Raw genomic sequence first — 15,092 nt, forward strand, 5'->3', positions numbered from 1 at the left:
AATAAGTTCTCTAATAATTAATTACCAAAACTTTCAAACATTTAGTGTACTGTATCATAAAAATATAGATAAGAAGTATTTAAGTTAATGTGTTTAAAATATCCTGAGGTTAATTAAACATTCGAGCTATGAATAAAGATAGGCCTAAAACTACAGAGCACATAAAAATTCCTATTGTTCAAAGAGATGAACAATTTACCAATTTGTTGAGATATGCTTCCTTCTTATACCAAAATCTTTTTTGGGAAGCGAGCTGGTCTAGTGTTTAGAGCGCGGGACTCCGGTTCCTTGGGTCCCGAGTTCAAACCCTGCCAAATCACTAATGGATTTTATCTAAGTGATATTGCAGTAACCCCTAGGTGTAGCCTGAAGTAATGTGAAAAATAATCCCAGGCCCGTGCCTAGCGACCCAGGAAAAAAAAATCCCAAAATTTGTAAGTTGCAAAAGTCTAAAAAGGAAGCATAGTTTTGAGTTTCCTATTTATTGATTCAATATAATCGTTTACACAGCAGTATTTTAAATCTTTTTTATCCAATATTTAATAGGTCTAGAGTAAAATGTCCTTAACATAACAGTTGGGAAACGTAAAATTGTCACCATAATAGTGATAAATAAATGGTCACCATATGGAATTGCTTCATTTTACCTTATTTTTGGGTGAAAATATTTAAAAATCATTCTTTGTGCGCATAAGGCTGTTTTTGGGGAATCTACCATGCCGTATAAGCCTGGATTTTCAAGTTATTAAAGCAAAGTGTTTTATCCACATTTTTAACAATTTGTTTCAGGTCAAGCTATTTATGGGAGTTGGGGGACATGATATTAAGAATATGTCAATAAACATTATGAGAAGGACGTTGACAGACGAACTCGGTCAGAACTTCTCATTCACTGGGAAGAAAGGGTTCACAGATAAAATAGCTTTTGTGACTACCCAGTTATATTCTGTCATTCGGCGTAAGTACCGGTAACTTAAAAAAAAAATTGTTAAGTTACTTCCTAGGCATTTTTAACATTATTCTATTATAGTTTTTTTCTTTAAAATATCTAAAGCAGTTAATGAATGACAGCCTTAAAGAAGAATATGGTACGTTTGTTAGCAGTTTTGTTTAAGCGCTTTTGAATGCTATGATTTAAAATGGAAATCAAACACTGCCAGGAGAACCTTACAAGCTTCTCGTACTGCACTGAATTCTGGGCACTCAAACTAACCAAATTAGTGCAAAATTAGTTATATATTCACTGTCAATAATTTGTTGTTTTTACTTTTGTTTCAGTTGCAGTATGGAACTGGTATAAGGACAAATTTTGCGAAACTTCTTTGAAAAGACATATTTCAACTTGGCTGCAACAGTCCAAACACAGATTGATCCGAAGGTAAGGATTTTCCACTGTTTTACTTTTAAACTAAAATCTGGTTGCCTTCAGGGCCATGAAGACACCCACATGATAGTGTCATTGCCATGTAACTATCAGGGTGTGTGGTCAGCGCTCATCAATTTCTCTTTTGGCAAATTCCCTTATAGGGGAGTAGCTATTACTGTGGGTGGCACGGTAAGACCTAAAGCCTGACCGTTATTCTTTTTCATTTTGATGTACCTAGAGTAAAAACACTATTCCATCAAATTTTTAAATTTGCATATAGATTTATTTATATATACAGTATATATATATATATATCTATATATATACATCTGTGAATGTGAAAACTTGAGAAATTTTTGTCCGATTTTGATGACATTTAGTTTGAAGATGTAGGGCAGGATAAACTTGGATGAGTTTGCAAACCAGTATGATAAGATCATGAGAACGGCGTTTCGTGAGGGGTTTATGGGAGTAAAAATTGTTTTTTTTTAAATTTTTGACTCCTGAAATACAAAATTTCCCAATTTCTCTTTTACCCACTTTAAAGAGCTTAAAAAAACAAATTATTTAGTATATTGAAGTGTTTTTTTTACGGTTATTGGCTACGGAGAAAATAAAAAAAATAGTAAATTTTAAATTCCTATGTTATTTTTATGGAAAATTCAGTAGAACATCCGACCTCAGAATAACCAACTCCGCGGGATATCCGACCATGTACTTTTTTCCTGCCTGGGGCGATAATGCCAAGTGCGATCGGTTAAATGAATCTCCGATGTTGCCGCCGTTGAGAGAGATGATTAATGAAGTTACGGACACTGCAAGTTACGCTTCTCCCAATATGGCCTTTCTGACCATGGCCCGGTTTGTCATGGTCGGATATGAGGGGTTCTACTGTATTGTAAAATGTTGTAGTATACTTGTTTATGGATATATTTTGATCAAACTTTGGCAAATTTATTTATTTGATAACAAGTCATTAATATTTTACCAAATAACACTCTTTATTATCCACCCTGTAACAGCAAACCTAGGTACTGTACTTGTTAAAACTAATGTTATTTTAAATCGATTTGATTGAAAATCCAATCCGGAAAATATAAATTCGCTTAGTCTGCAGGTTTGCTGCAGTGGGGGTATTTCTACACTCATTAATCACTCTCTAGAAATTACTAAAAATGTCTAATCACATTTACAGCGTTCCTTACATCATGTAATATTTTAATGACCTTGTTTTTTAGATCTATGCTGCTTTTTTGTGAGTATCGCAAAAATTGTATTTTTTTACTCTTAGCCTAAAAAAATAGTCTGAAGATTAAAATCTCATCACAGGTATACACGTGCATACAATGTTTTATAAGAACTAAAACAGTGTATTGTGTAATTTGGGTATTTTAATGTTATACTGTTTGTATTCTTTTCAGGACCGAAAGGAGAAATCTGACGGAAAGTAGAGAATCAAACCAGGAAGGTTTCCCATCCAATGATGAGGATCAGCCTGGAGTAAGCTGCAACTAATTTAAAGCTGTCATAAGGATCAGCCTGGAGTAAGCTGCAACTAATTTAAAACTGTCATAAATATCACCAGTTGGATATAGGCCTAGTATGTGATTAACCCTAGGACTGCCCTGACCTGATTTATGCTCGGTGCACTGGCAATTTAGGCTATTTTGCAGGTTTTTTTTTAACAGTTCACAGTGCCTAAAGTACTGTTGATAACCTGGTCATATTCATACTTGTTTAGTTCAGAAAAGAAAGGAGATTACGAACAAAATCCCTGTTGGTGGTTTTTTTTTGCAAAATGTGAAAAAAATTAAAAAAATTAAAAATATTTGGAATAATTTTCAAAAGCAGAGGCCTAGCATTTTTACAAAATTTTTTTAAAGACAATCTAAGATATATGAAATGTAGGCAATTAATTTCCTTAAGAGGAAATGTTATTGATGTTTCAAATAATTTTTTTACCGGAATTATGGGGGAAAATATGGAAATTGGGGAAATTCAACAAATTTGCGCCCAACATTTTAAACATAAAAATATAATCAGAAGTATACAATTTATACTCAAAAATTTTACACGCGCAAAATATTGTTCAAATTATAATAGCATTTATATTGATCTGTTAGTGCTACGAGGTTCGTTTATGTATGAAAATAAGAGTTTGGAATCTCTTCTTTCCAACGGTATCAAAATTATTACGCTTCTGGATCATTTTCATTGCGTAATAAGCGTTTGAAAAAAAAATTTCTGAACCGCCGACCGGTTGGGCACCGAGTGCACACGTCAAACCGCCAACTCAGTCGGCGGAAGGCAGTCCTAGGGTTAATGTTACCAATTTTGTCATGTATAAAAAAAGGAAGGTGTGTGCATAAGGTGCAAACCATTCTTTTGCTGTCCGCTGAACTGTCAGTTTTGTTTTTTTATATATTGTTTTAATAACCAAAAATGTTTTTAATTTGCTTTAAGTTACTTGAACTCTGTCCTTCTTGTAGGTACATTTTATGGTAAAATGCAATATTAATCCAATTATTTGTATCACAGTAGCAAATCATAGCAATGTTTTGTCTCAATAACCTGAGAATTCCATATTGTTTTATTTCTTAGGTACTTTTGATGTGCCAACCTAATCTGACACACACTTTCTCCCATTAGCTTGTCATCAACCTTTATCATAGGTGGGAGTAACTATGATATTTTACAGGGAAAATCACAAAAAGTTGCAACAGATTTTTGAACAGTAACTTTACAGCAATGGGGGGTTAGCACTATTTTGTTTAAAACTATCATAATCAATTTTCTTGACCTAAACTGATACTTTCTTGGCCTTCAAATTTTGACGAGAACACTATTTTGTCCATGAACATTATACCCGTGATGGTAAAAAAGAAATGAATTCACTACTTTAACAATTATATGAAAAATATTGCCTTTTCTCATAGTGAGAAATGAATTTTCTAGAACTAGAACTTGTAGCACTTGCGTGTGAGCCCAATTACGTTATATCAGCTAACTATGTTATACTACAACACATCCATTTCTTTATCCCATTTTTCTTTAAACTTTTTTTATGAGCCTGATTTTTTTACATTTTATATTTACATTAGATTGTAGTCCAATCAAATTTTGTATTTAAAAGATTTTGTCTTGTATAAAATATTCCTGTACTTTTGTTGAATAAATATAGCATATTAAACATAATTCTTCCTTCATTTATCCATTCCTAATATTTTACTTTACAATATTTTATAGTGGCATGTTTTCTCAGAAATTTGTCACGAGTTTGTGGCAAAACTTTATGGTAATTTTACCTGACAATTTTCAGTAGCTTTGCAATGACAACTTTGTGGCAAAGTATTAAAATTGTAATCGGAAATATTCAAAACGTTGCTGTAAGTTGCTCTCTAGGATGTAAGTTTTAGGTTACGTCAGATTGGCCAGATTAAAAGAGTTTGTAACGAGGTCTAATCCAGCCCGGATTTGATAGTGTTATCAACGTTGTATCCAACCAAACAATTAATATTATGTATAGGTCCTAAAGCAAAGATATTTAAATGTAGCCTATGAGGTTGAGGTCGGACAAAGGCCTAGCTTCTTTCATTGAAAGGCTTTAATTGTAACATCAATATGACAGAACTAGGCTAGGCCTATTCTACATATTACTGATAGTATTAGTATCTAGGGATTTTTTCTTAATACAGGTTAATATTATCTTTAAATATTAGTGACAAAATATCAGATATGTGTATCAGATAAATACAGAAGAGTATCCAACTTTCAGATTTGAGTTTCTGCTGTGAATATGCTACAAAATCACATTTCCCCTCCGTATTTCCTAACTTGGGTCTACAATACATTCATTTGACATAATCACCAGGGATCCACATGTTTTATCTTTAGTTTTTTTTTTTCTAAGCCAGTAGCATTTTAAGTCGAGTCAAAGTTTGTTTGAGTTTAAACGCTTTTAAGGGAAAGCGCTCCAAACCCATTAAAGTTAAGTGGATGTGCTGGGAATTCCGAGACGCTAGCCAGCCACTAGGCTAGCAAAGCACCCAACGGTGCTGATTTTTACGCTCTTCATAGTGGTTTTAAAATTTTAACTTTGATTTAAGATTTGAGACTTGATTTCTATGTTTTGGATCTGAAATTTATTATTCCTGGATTTTCACTAATGACTGGTGAAGTAAGTGTGTCAACTCAAAAACCAAGATCAGATCATAAATAGTCGATGTATAAGAATCAAGACATTTATGCATGTACGTACTATGCAAAACATATGCATTTTCTCATTTTGTATGCTATCATTATAGAATGCCGTACTTTATTTCACCATTATTTAATTTATCTTTTACATTTTGCTATTTATTTGGTTACCACTTAAAGAAAATAGCAAATACAACCAATTTCAGCATTCCAACCATTTAAAAAACTAAAAACTAGTTATATGTTTTTTACTTGTATGGAATGTTTATTATTATTATTGTATGGAAGATTTATTGCAGACATTATCAATCACAATTATAAAATACAATATTCAATGTTTTGGGATCTGAAATCTGATTACAACGAACAATAAAATTAATACTCAAAACCCAACGTAAGTCGTCTTCATGAGGGAAAATCACTTAAGTGTCTTCAAAGTACTTTTCCAACAGATCTTCGGTTTAAGCCGAGGTGAAGCCAAAGCTTTTCGCTCAAACTCCTCCGCTAAGGCTTTATAATGTCATAAGGACGTTATGACATTATATATATAGACATTATAATGTCTAACGTTATGACGTTAGACAATTCCCTACAGAGAGAATCGCCGTAAGCTAATTATCGGTCTGAGTCAACATTAGGCTTAAAGATTTTAGTTAACTTGTATAACTAGTGTACCTGTTGCTCGAATTCGAGCAATTGCTAAGTATTACAGGGTTTATTTTAAAACGAATAACAGTCATAATTTCTGATGACTTTAAGATTCGACTTAAAGATTATGGAAATACTCAAGATGTACATAACAGATCGATATAATCAACATTTCTTGTAAACATCTTTTTTTAAAGCTGATCTTGTTTTTTAACGATAATAAATTAAACAAAAAAATATTTTCTATTTCTTCTCCTTGGTGGTGTTCTATGACTTTCCTATGTTTCCATAGTTTGCAAATCGGCTCTATCAATGATTACTAAGATATGCAGCACAGCGTTAATTCAGTTTCCTTTTTAGTACATCAAATTATCCAGGCTCTCCCGCTTTTTCCATTGTAATATTTACACCAACCCAAATACAACTAGTAATTTCAACAAAGTCAGTAAATGTTTGTAGCAAACTGTTAAATTAGTAAACTTACTGACTGTTTACAATTAACATATGTTCTTCTTCTCATTTTTTATTTCTGACAACAGCTGGAGTTTCATAACAGTGATTGTTTACCATGTTAATCTTAAGGAGAAATACAAAACTTTAAAGGGTCCCAGGGCCTCACTCTCTCATTATTTCCCTAAAAATAAAGTTTCCTGCACAACTTCACGTTACGCTCTTTCCAATGACACCAAAAACATGTCAATCGGTTAAGTAGTTTCGGAGGAGTAATTGTCACAAAAATCCTGCTTGCGTATTAAATAAGTATAGATGTACATGTGTGGAATTTTGGAATGATGTGGTGTTAAACAAGTCCTTAGTAGGTAACAACTTTTGTGATTTTTATGTTCAAGCATTAGAGTATTAGCTGTTTTATGTTCAAAAGTTTCTGTGGGGTCTTTCTTCAATTGGGTGTATTTGCCGGATTGTAGGGTTCCTAACTTTTTTTCATCGTATGTCACTGTATCAAGATCCACTGCGGTCCCTTTATCCACAGGCAAAATCTTTGCCTTTGCCTTCCTATATATTATTTTCTACTTTCTTACATATCTAGATTTGTTGTGTTTTGTGATTGGTTATATTTTGTATTTTGTATCTTGACTGTTATGCAGTGTATATACTTGACAGCTACTCTCTGTAGTGTATTCAAACTTAGGTTGGGTATTGTGTATTGTTAGTTGTAATGTGTTAGTTAAGTTTTTTTTTTTACCTGAGGATGGGATCAGTTTTCAGATCCCAAAACGTTGTGTTGCATTTTACCATTGTGATGGAAAATGTCCGCAAACATTTAAATAACATAAACTCTTTACAGTATCACCAAGTAAAGAACTTCAAAGAGGAATTGATTAGAATATTTTAATAATCTTTTAATTTTGTTTTATTCTTCTTTCTTTCAAAATTGGTTTATTCAAATTTATTTGTCCTCTTAAAACATGGAAACACCTAATTTTTATTAGATCCATGCTCTAGAGCTAAAAAAACAATTCTGTTCATTGAAGCATTGTTGTACAACTAAAACATCATAACATTCATACACACATTATTACAAATATTGTAATATCTTGGACGTTTAATTATTGATCTTTACAATCAAAACATCGTTGAAATCAACTAATTTTCAAGATATAGGATAAAAAGATTTAATATGGTCCCCATTTTGAATTCTTTGAATTTAGAAATCTGGTACTTAGTACAACGGTTTGTCCTATATGTTTGCACTAAGTTTGAAGTGAATCGCTTAAGGAGCTTAAAAGTTATGGATACATTTGTTTAAATCACACAGTGACAGAAAAACAGGCATTTTAGACCCATGTTTATCTGATTTTTTAAAATTGTTTCAACTTGGAATAAATACACAAAAGCATTTTAGAGAGTTTGTGTACCCCTATAATGTCAAAAACGCTTTTAACATGCTTTTAATGGACAAAATATCCCATTACTCACGTACTAAAACCTAAACACAATTGTTTTTTACTTTTTTCTTGGATTCAAAATGATTTAAATTACGATCCTTTTTGGCTGTCTACGATACAATTTTCCTTTACTGTGATGAGGGTGAACTTGAGTTTATTTTTTTTCAGATGACAAATGATTATGCCATTTGTAAGTTACATGGAGATGGTGATGAAATTGTTAACATATGTTCAAAATGGCTGGTGGACGAGAGTAATACATGGTACCCTCCAAAAAGTTATTACCCTTTCCTGAAAAGGTTGCTGAAGAGGAAGTCAACACCAAGTGATACATGGGTCCAATATCCAGTGACAGTGATTTCATACCATGGTAGGTAACTCTGTTAGGTTAAACGTTTGACTTCTAATACAACCTTCTGTATCCAATAGTCAATGGTTAAACGTTTTGAAATTGGCCCAGTATTTAATACTTTTGGATTTTCTAGACATTTTTAATTTAGTTTTTTCTGGTTTTATAAGTCACTTTATCTCATGTCTACGAACGGTACAGCAAGGCAAAAGTGTGATGTAGATCAGTGACGTAATTTTTTGTTAACCTGTAGTTTCCTCTAATGGAGACTAGGCCCTATTTTATTTTTTTACTCTGAAAACCTAATAGTAAAAAAACCGGTTAAGTAATTTTGTAACACACTTTCAATGACATATTTGTTTTTCATACTGTCATAGGTAATTTAATAAGTGAATACATTTCACAGGTACTTTCGAGCAAGCAGAGGAAAAGCTGAGAGAAGCCTACGACATCTCCAATTCGGGGGGAACGACCAATTCAAGGAATGCGGGGAAGAGAAAACATCTCTCGACGGTGTTTCATTTTCCATTTGGTGGCAGCTCTTCAGGAGAGGAAAATAATCCCCCTCCAGTGAAAAAGAGCATGAACACCAGCAGTGGATATACACCTAGGCCTTCTCTCGACTGTCCGCCACTATCTCCTGCAACACCCATCAACAGTCCAGTTCACACCAGCCAATCCCCTAACAACCTACCCCCGGTCAACTCTATTTTTGAATCCAATACGCAAGAAAACGGCAACCAACTACTACAGTGTCCATCACAAGGTGGGTTTGTGTTAGTGAATTTCCCATATAGGGAATAAGCTATTACCGTAGGTCTCATGGTAAGACCTGGACCCGGGACCGATTTACATTTCCGTTTTGAGGTCCCTAGAGGCCAAAAACACCACCCGTTCGAATTCATATATATATATATATATACAAAATTAAAAGCATAGTTAACAAATATATATATGCGTCCGTTAGCACGATAACTCAAACAAAAATTATCCGATTTTAATGAAATTTGGTACTAAGCGTGTAAACCTACACATTTATTCGAACGAGTTCGCGAACCAGCATGATCGGACCATGGGAACGGGGGTTTATGGGGGGGGGGGGGGAGTTTATGGGTTTAAAATGGCTTTTCCCATTTTTGACCCTAAAAACATAACATTTTGGAATACCTTTCCCAAACATTTTGTAGAGCTTAAAAAAAGAAATAATTTAGTATATTAAAGCATTGTATGCCTAATGGTTACAGAGAAAATTAAAAAAAGTGTTAATTTAAAATACCCATGTTATTCTTATGGAGAAATTGAAAACTGTGGTAGTTTACTTGTTTATGAATATATGTTGATAACATTCGGCAAATTTATTTATTTCATACTATACTATTGACGTTTGGTCAGAAACACTTTTTACTTTCCCCGTAGCAGCAAACCTAAGCACTCGTTAAATCTAATGCTATTTAAATTTGGAATAAATATCTTATTAATAGAAATATATATTTTAGTAAAAATGTAATCAGACAAGTGGAAATTCGCGTAGTCTGCAGGTTTGATGCGGCGGGGGTATTTTAATTTTGTTCTGGTAATGATTTAGTAATGTTACTACTGTAGGATTGCATTTGAAATCTTTGACAGTTATTAGACCTATCTGTGTAAAATCATATGACATGTTGGCAATGTCATGCATCCAATCAAGCAAATTCTTTTTGGCCTAGGACTTTAGGCAGAGCCCGGGATAGTTTTCCACATTATTTCAGGCTAGACCTAGGGGTTGCAGCAATATCACTTAAAAGAACAGATCAAATATATTGGTCATTTGGTGGGAATTTTGGACCCGGGATCTCAGGGATCGAAGTTCCGCACTCTAACCTCTAGACCAGCTTGCCTCCCTAGATCAAGCACATTAGCACCAAAGGAAGCTACACCCATTCAAGTTAAACTCTATGTTTTAAGACTGCTCTTTTGACTGTTTTAGATGCGTTCAACACTGTTTTACCTATGAGGCTGCTCAATAGTGTATCTAATCAAATACAAGGATAAAATGTAAAATATATAACTGAACTAAGATATTTTTTATTTACAAACACATTTATAGGTAAACTCTTTATTTGCTACTTGTTTTATGCAGGGATTGAATCAAAATGAACCTCGTTTCTTTTGTTCAGTTCAAGAAGACACTACTCTTTATGTTAAAAATAAACATTGTTTGACAATTTTCAGATGAAGATAATTCCCTCATCAAAATTCAATCAACATTAGATGATGTGGCGGCCGAACTAAAATGCGTAATGGAGAGGCTAGATCAGTTGACTACCCTGGTCTTACAAAACCTGGTTGCTGAGGACAATAGTAGAGTCGTCAGCCTCACAGACGCATTTGGAAGTTTGCCACTGAATGAGATGATGACATTCGAACAGTTCGAGGAAGAACTGGACAACCAGAAAGAAATACAGTTGGTAAGTTTTCTCTATAGATCTGATGACGTTTAGCTTTCAAGCACTCAAGAAATATTTATAAGCTGTAATTTTATCCCCCAGTTCAGATTTTAGTAGGGATTTACAGAATTCACCGAAAGTCATGTATTTCCGATTTAGGTTGACTACTGAAAAATTAAACCTGGAGGCAATACAGGCGTATTAGCTGGGCGGCTTTAGTCTTCCTCAACTTATTCTATCTCTATATTTGTTAGGTAATATAATTTAATGGAATATCATTATGTCGAAAAAACATATTTAGAACACAGAAAGATCACTGGGTTTAAGGATTTATTTTATATTTAATAGGTTATGTTTTATATTAGTTGTATAGTAAAATACCGTACAGTACGCATCCTGAGGTCACCAGATAAAAAAAAAAAATTAGTCCATCAGAAGTCCTCATAACTTCCCCGATTTTACTTTTAAATAGTGAACTGATAAGACACCCTGACACAACTTTATCAATATACTTTAATACTTTCTTATTAAATGGCGACCATACAAAGTAGGTATTTTAAGCCAAGTATGAATGGAGATGAGTGTAGGATGAGTGGAGCGATCTTGTAGTCTTGTTAGTGACTAAGGCCGACATTCCTTAGACACAGCTGTTAATTAATAGCCCAAACAGCTAATGGCAACTAAGGGACCTACAGTTTATAGTGGAATCCGAACACCATTTTTGCCTTGGTATATACAAATTGGTCTAATTATCAGGATAGGACAGCGGATAGTCGTATTACTCATTCGTGTGGTCGTTAATCCACACCAGGGAGTATCATATCCACAATTCAAGACCTCCTAGTAGCTGGATTACAGGACGATGCCACCCGTCCCAGTCTATTTGATATGTTTTATCTATTTGATTTAACATTTCCTGTTTATAAAAAGAAATTAAAATATTGGTGATTAAAGACACATGTATCCCATCCAGTTAGGCCTAAAAAGATTTTGTGAATTTATGTTGTTTGGTTTTACACTTTTATTTCTTAATAGAAAAATCCTCACCTTTGGGTATATTTTGAGGCAAATAAATGTGACTAAGTACCAAAAGTAGCACACATACTCAAAACTTTTAATAATTTACTTTAAAATGGTGACAATACGAATGTAGGTACTTTAAGCCTGAATGGAGATGAGTGACGTTATCTTGTAGTCTTGTTAGTGACTAAGGCCGACATATTCCTTGGACACAGCTTGTTAATTAATAGCCCATATATCCAATGGCAACTAAGGGAGCTATAGTGCAATCCGAACCACATTTTTGCCTTGCAGTTAACGAATTGGTCTAATTTTCAGGATAGTACTGCGGATAGTTGTAGGTACTCACTGGTGCGGACGTTAATCCACACCAGGGAGTATTGCATCCATAGTGCATGCCTATAAATATCCACAATTAAACATAGTATATTGTTCTGTTTCAGTCTGACTAACACACTCATGTTTACAGGTTGATTTGCTGAGCTGCTTGGGTGGAAGGGACTTACAACATTGCATCCACCACATGCTGCGGAGGGTGATGATTGACCAGCTAGCAACCAAATTTTCTTATTCAGGAAAAACCATGGCAGCAAAACATCAAAGCAAGGCAGAGTTTAGGAGGACTAAGCTATACAAATGCATCGTTGGTAAGATTAGATTACATTGAATCTGAACTGATACATTTAAAATTTGCTGTCAATGAAAAAGATATTTGTCATACATGGATTTATTTAAACGTCAATGCAATAAACATACAATTTTAGAAAGTGAACAGAACCATTAGTTAACTGTAGAACCTCCTTAATAATTTTGCTTAAACGGACAGCCGAATTGCCAAGACACCATTTAAATTAGTGAAGTTCAACCAAGATGAACTGAAGACAGCAAAAGTAATCCTATAATATATTAGGTACAGTAGGGTGATGCTTTCATATTACAGTACATCACAATCAAGAACCTTTTTATTTTGTATTGTAATTTAATGTAAGTTTACAATACATGTATGTTTATTAATGTTGATTCTGAATTATCAATGTTTTCCTGTAATCGATAATGTGTCAACAAATTTATTTTATTCCTAAGTGTAATTTTGTTGTTTAAAAGTTGATGTATAAATTATAGTACCAATGGTGATGATCTATTAAGTTCATTGTGTTGTCTAATGTAAAATACAAGGGGAGCAAGCTGGTCTAGTGGTTAGAGCGCAGGACTCCGGTTCCTGGCGCCCCGGGTTCAAATCCCGCCAAATCACTAATGGATTTTATCTAAGTGATATTGCCGTAATCCCTAGGTCTAGCCTGAAGTAATGTGAAAAACAATTCTGGGCTCGTGCCTAGTGTCCTAGGACAAAAAGGAAAAAATGTAAAATACAAACTGAGCAGACCTAACAATTGAATACCTTAAAACAGCTGATTAGTTTAAATATTAAGAATGATGAGGTAACACGGTTTATTTTTAACATTGCCTCAGAAATTAAACATACCTCTTTAATACTATAAAAAAACTTTAAGCCTTAGTGGTAAACAAACGTACTATCTTGTGTTAAGTCCAAAACATGTAACTTTTTTTAGCTGCTGCACAGAAGGTTTTTGGGACCATAGAGGCATCAGAAGCCAATGTAGCCAACGTTATTTCAAAGTGGCTTCAACAGGCCAAGTGCAGGGTGGAAAGAAGGTAAGATAAAAATATGTTACTGACTATCCGACTCAACACTTGAGTTTTGTTATTATTTAGTATGAGTTTAAGAGGAGAATTCCATTGATACCATTACCATTACCATTACCAACTGGTGATCGTTGACAAGATCTCTGGATTGATCTTGTCAGATAAAATTTACTTATCTGACATGATAGTCTTATGGCATCATGTTTTGTTTTTGTTTAAAATGTATTTTTACGCGTTGAAAAAAATTAATAAATTTTATTCTTGCGGAATGATTTCTAAGTTTAACAGCAATCATGACTTATAGCTCCCTGAGTTTATAGCTTGCTTGACTTTAAATTCATGCTCATGGACATTTACTTAGGTAAAAAAATAAATTTGGAACAGATTTCTTTGTTATAATCAGGATAACATACCGATGACCATCAAAAGTTATGTATCAAAACAGTCACGTTGATCAGAATGTTGATCGGAAAAAATGAGTACATGTTTCAAATAAGCACTATCTATTTCTTTTTGTGTCAGTTATAACTTTTATTAGGCCTACATTAAAATGTCTGTTAGCTCTTGCCATTTAATAAACTCACTACTTACTCAACACAGTTGGCTACATTTTTAGGATTAACGTTACTTATTGAAAACAATGTATGTCAGGTGGTGTCCACTTTAATTCATTCAAGTTTCAATCGTTTCCTAATTTTTTTTATAGCACATCCGAGCAGTTTACGGTCACCAATAATTGTCCACCACTTCCTCGTTAATTGTATCCTTAATGTCAACCGGGATTCGAGATTTCAAATAGATCCAATTATTCTCAAATGGTTAATGTACATGAGAATCGTATTTTCGCTGAAAACGATATAGTGATGAAATCAAACTTAAAAAAAATGGTTCGCTGCCGTGGCAAGTTCATAGTTTCTCATAAACTCATTATAGGCAAACATTCAGTGTTGTATCGTCTAATGCTCTATGGAAACTAAAATGGCATAATATACAGCAAAGAATGACACCCCTCCCCTATCACTGCAATACTGCAATAGCTCTGACGCCTATACTATCCGTTTAAAAAACATACTGTTCCTGTCAGTCACCTTGTATTTTGGTAAATAAATATTTTCATAACAAAATGAGTATGTCATAAATGGTATTTTAAAATCCGAAAATTGTATTACCTTATGCTGAATAAATAAAAATTATTTAGGGCAGTGATTCTTTGAGATCGGGCCTTATGCAAACTATGTAATCAATTAACTCAATAACGGCTGAACATATTGAATCCAAACTTACCAGGGGTATTTCGACAAATATTTTTGATGTTTCGAAACAAACAAATTTCAATTTGATGATACCTGTACAATTTAAGACTGACATAAAATTTGCAATGTTTAACATGAGTCTTATGAGTTGCCATGATGGTTACGAGATAACAACGTAGATGTAAACAAAGAATCGTAGCGTATGCGACTCGACAATCTGTACCCACGGGCACCTCAGCTTGCACATGCACATATGGCCTA

The 15,092-nt window shown here is 33.7% G+C and overlaps 2 protein-coding genes across 4 annotated transcripts in view; one reads left to right on the forward strand and one right to left on the reverse strand.

The window, feature by feature from the left end:
* The window catches only part of LOC129001873 (glutathione S-transferase D7-like), a 55,498-nt gene that overhangs the window by 25,068 nt on the left and 15,338 nt on the right, over positions 1–15,092 (reverse strand). The window lies entirely within an intron of this gene.
* LOC129001872 (uncharacterized) overlaps positions 1–15,092 on the forward strand; it is a 33,716-nt gene that overhangs the window by 16,448 nt on the left and 2,176 nt on the right. The window contains exons 5-9 of one of the 3 annotated variants that reach the window (XM_054429329.1): positions 8,287–8,488; positions 8,874–9,233; positions 10,679–10,914; positions 12,383–12,560; positions 13,485–13,587. In XM_054429329.1, coding sequence (XP_054285304.1) covers positions 8,287–8,488; positions 8,874–9,233; positions 10,679–10,914; positions 12,383–12,560; positions 13,485–13,587 — 1,079 coding nt within the window. Of the gene's footprint in view, positions 1–789; positions 959–1,278; positions 1,379–2,787; positions 4,520–8,286; positions 8,489–8,873; positions 9,234–10,678; positions 10,915–12,382; positions 12,561–13,484; positions 13,588–15,092 lie in introns of those variants that run through there. The other 2 variants (XM_054429328.1, XM_054429327.1) reach the window with 2 other exon arrangements.

This window comes from Macrosteles quadrilineatus, unplaced genomic scaffold (assembly GCF_028750875.1).
Source record: "Macrosteles quadrilineatus isolate MER2022 unplaced genomic scaffold, UCM_ALF_1.0 Scaffold_8__2_contigs__length_117827958, whole genome shotgun sequence".
Classification (NCBI taxonomy): domain Eukaryota; kingdom Metazoa; phylum Arthropoda; class Insecta; order Hemiptera; family Cicadellidae; genus Macrosteles; species Macrosteles quadrilineatus.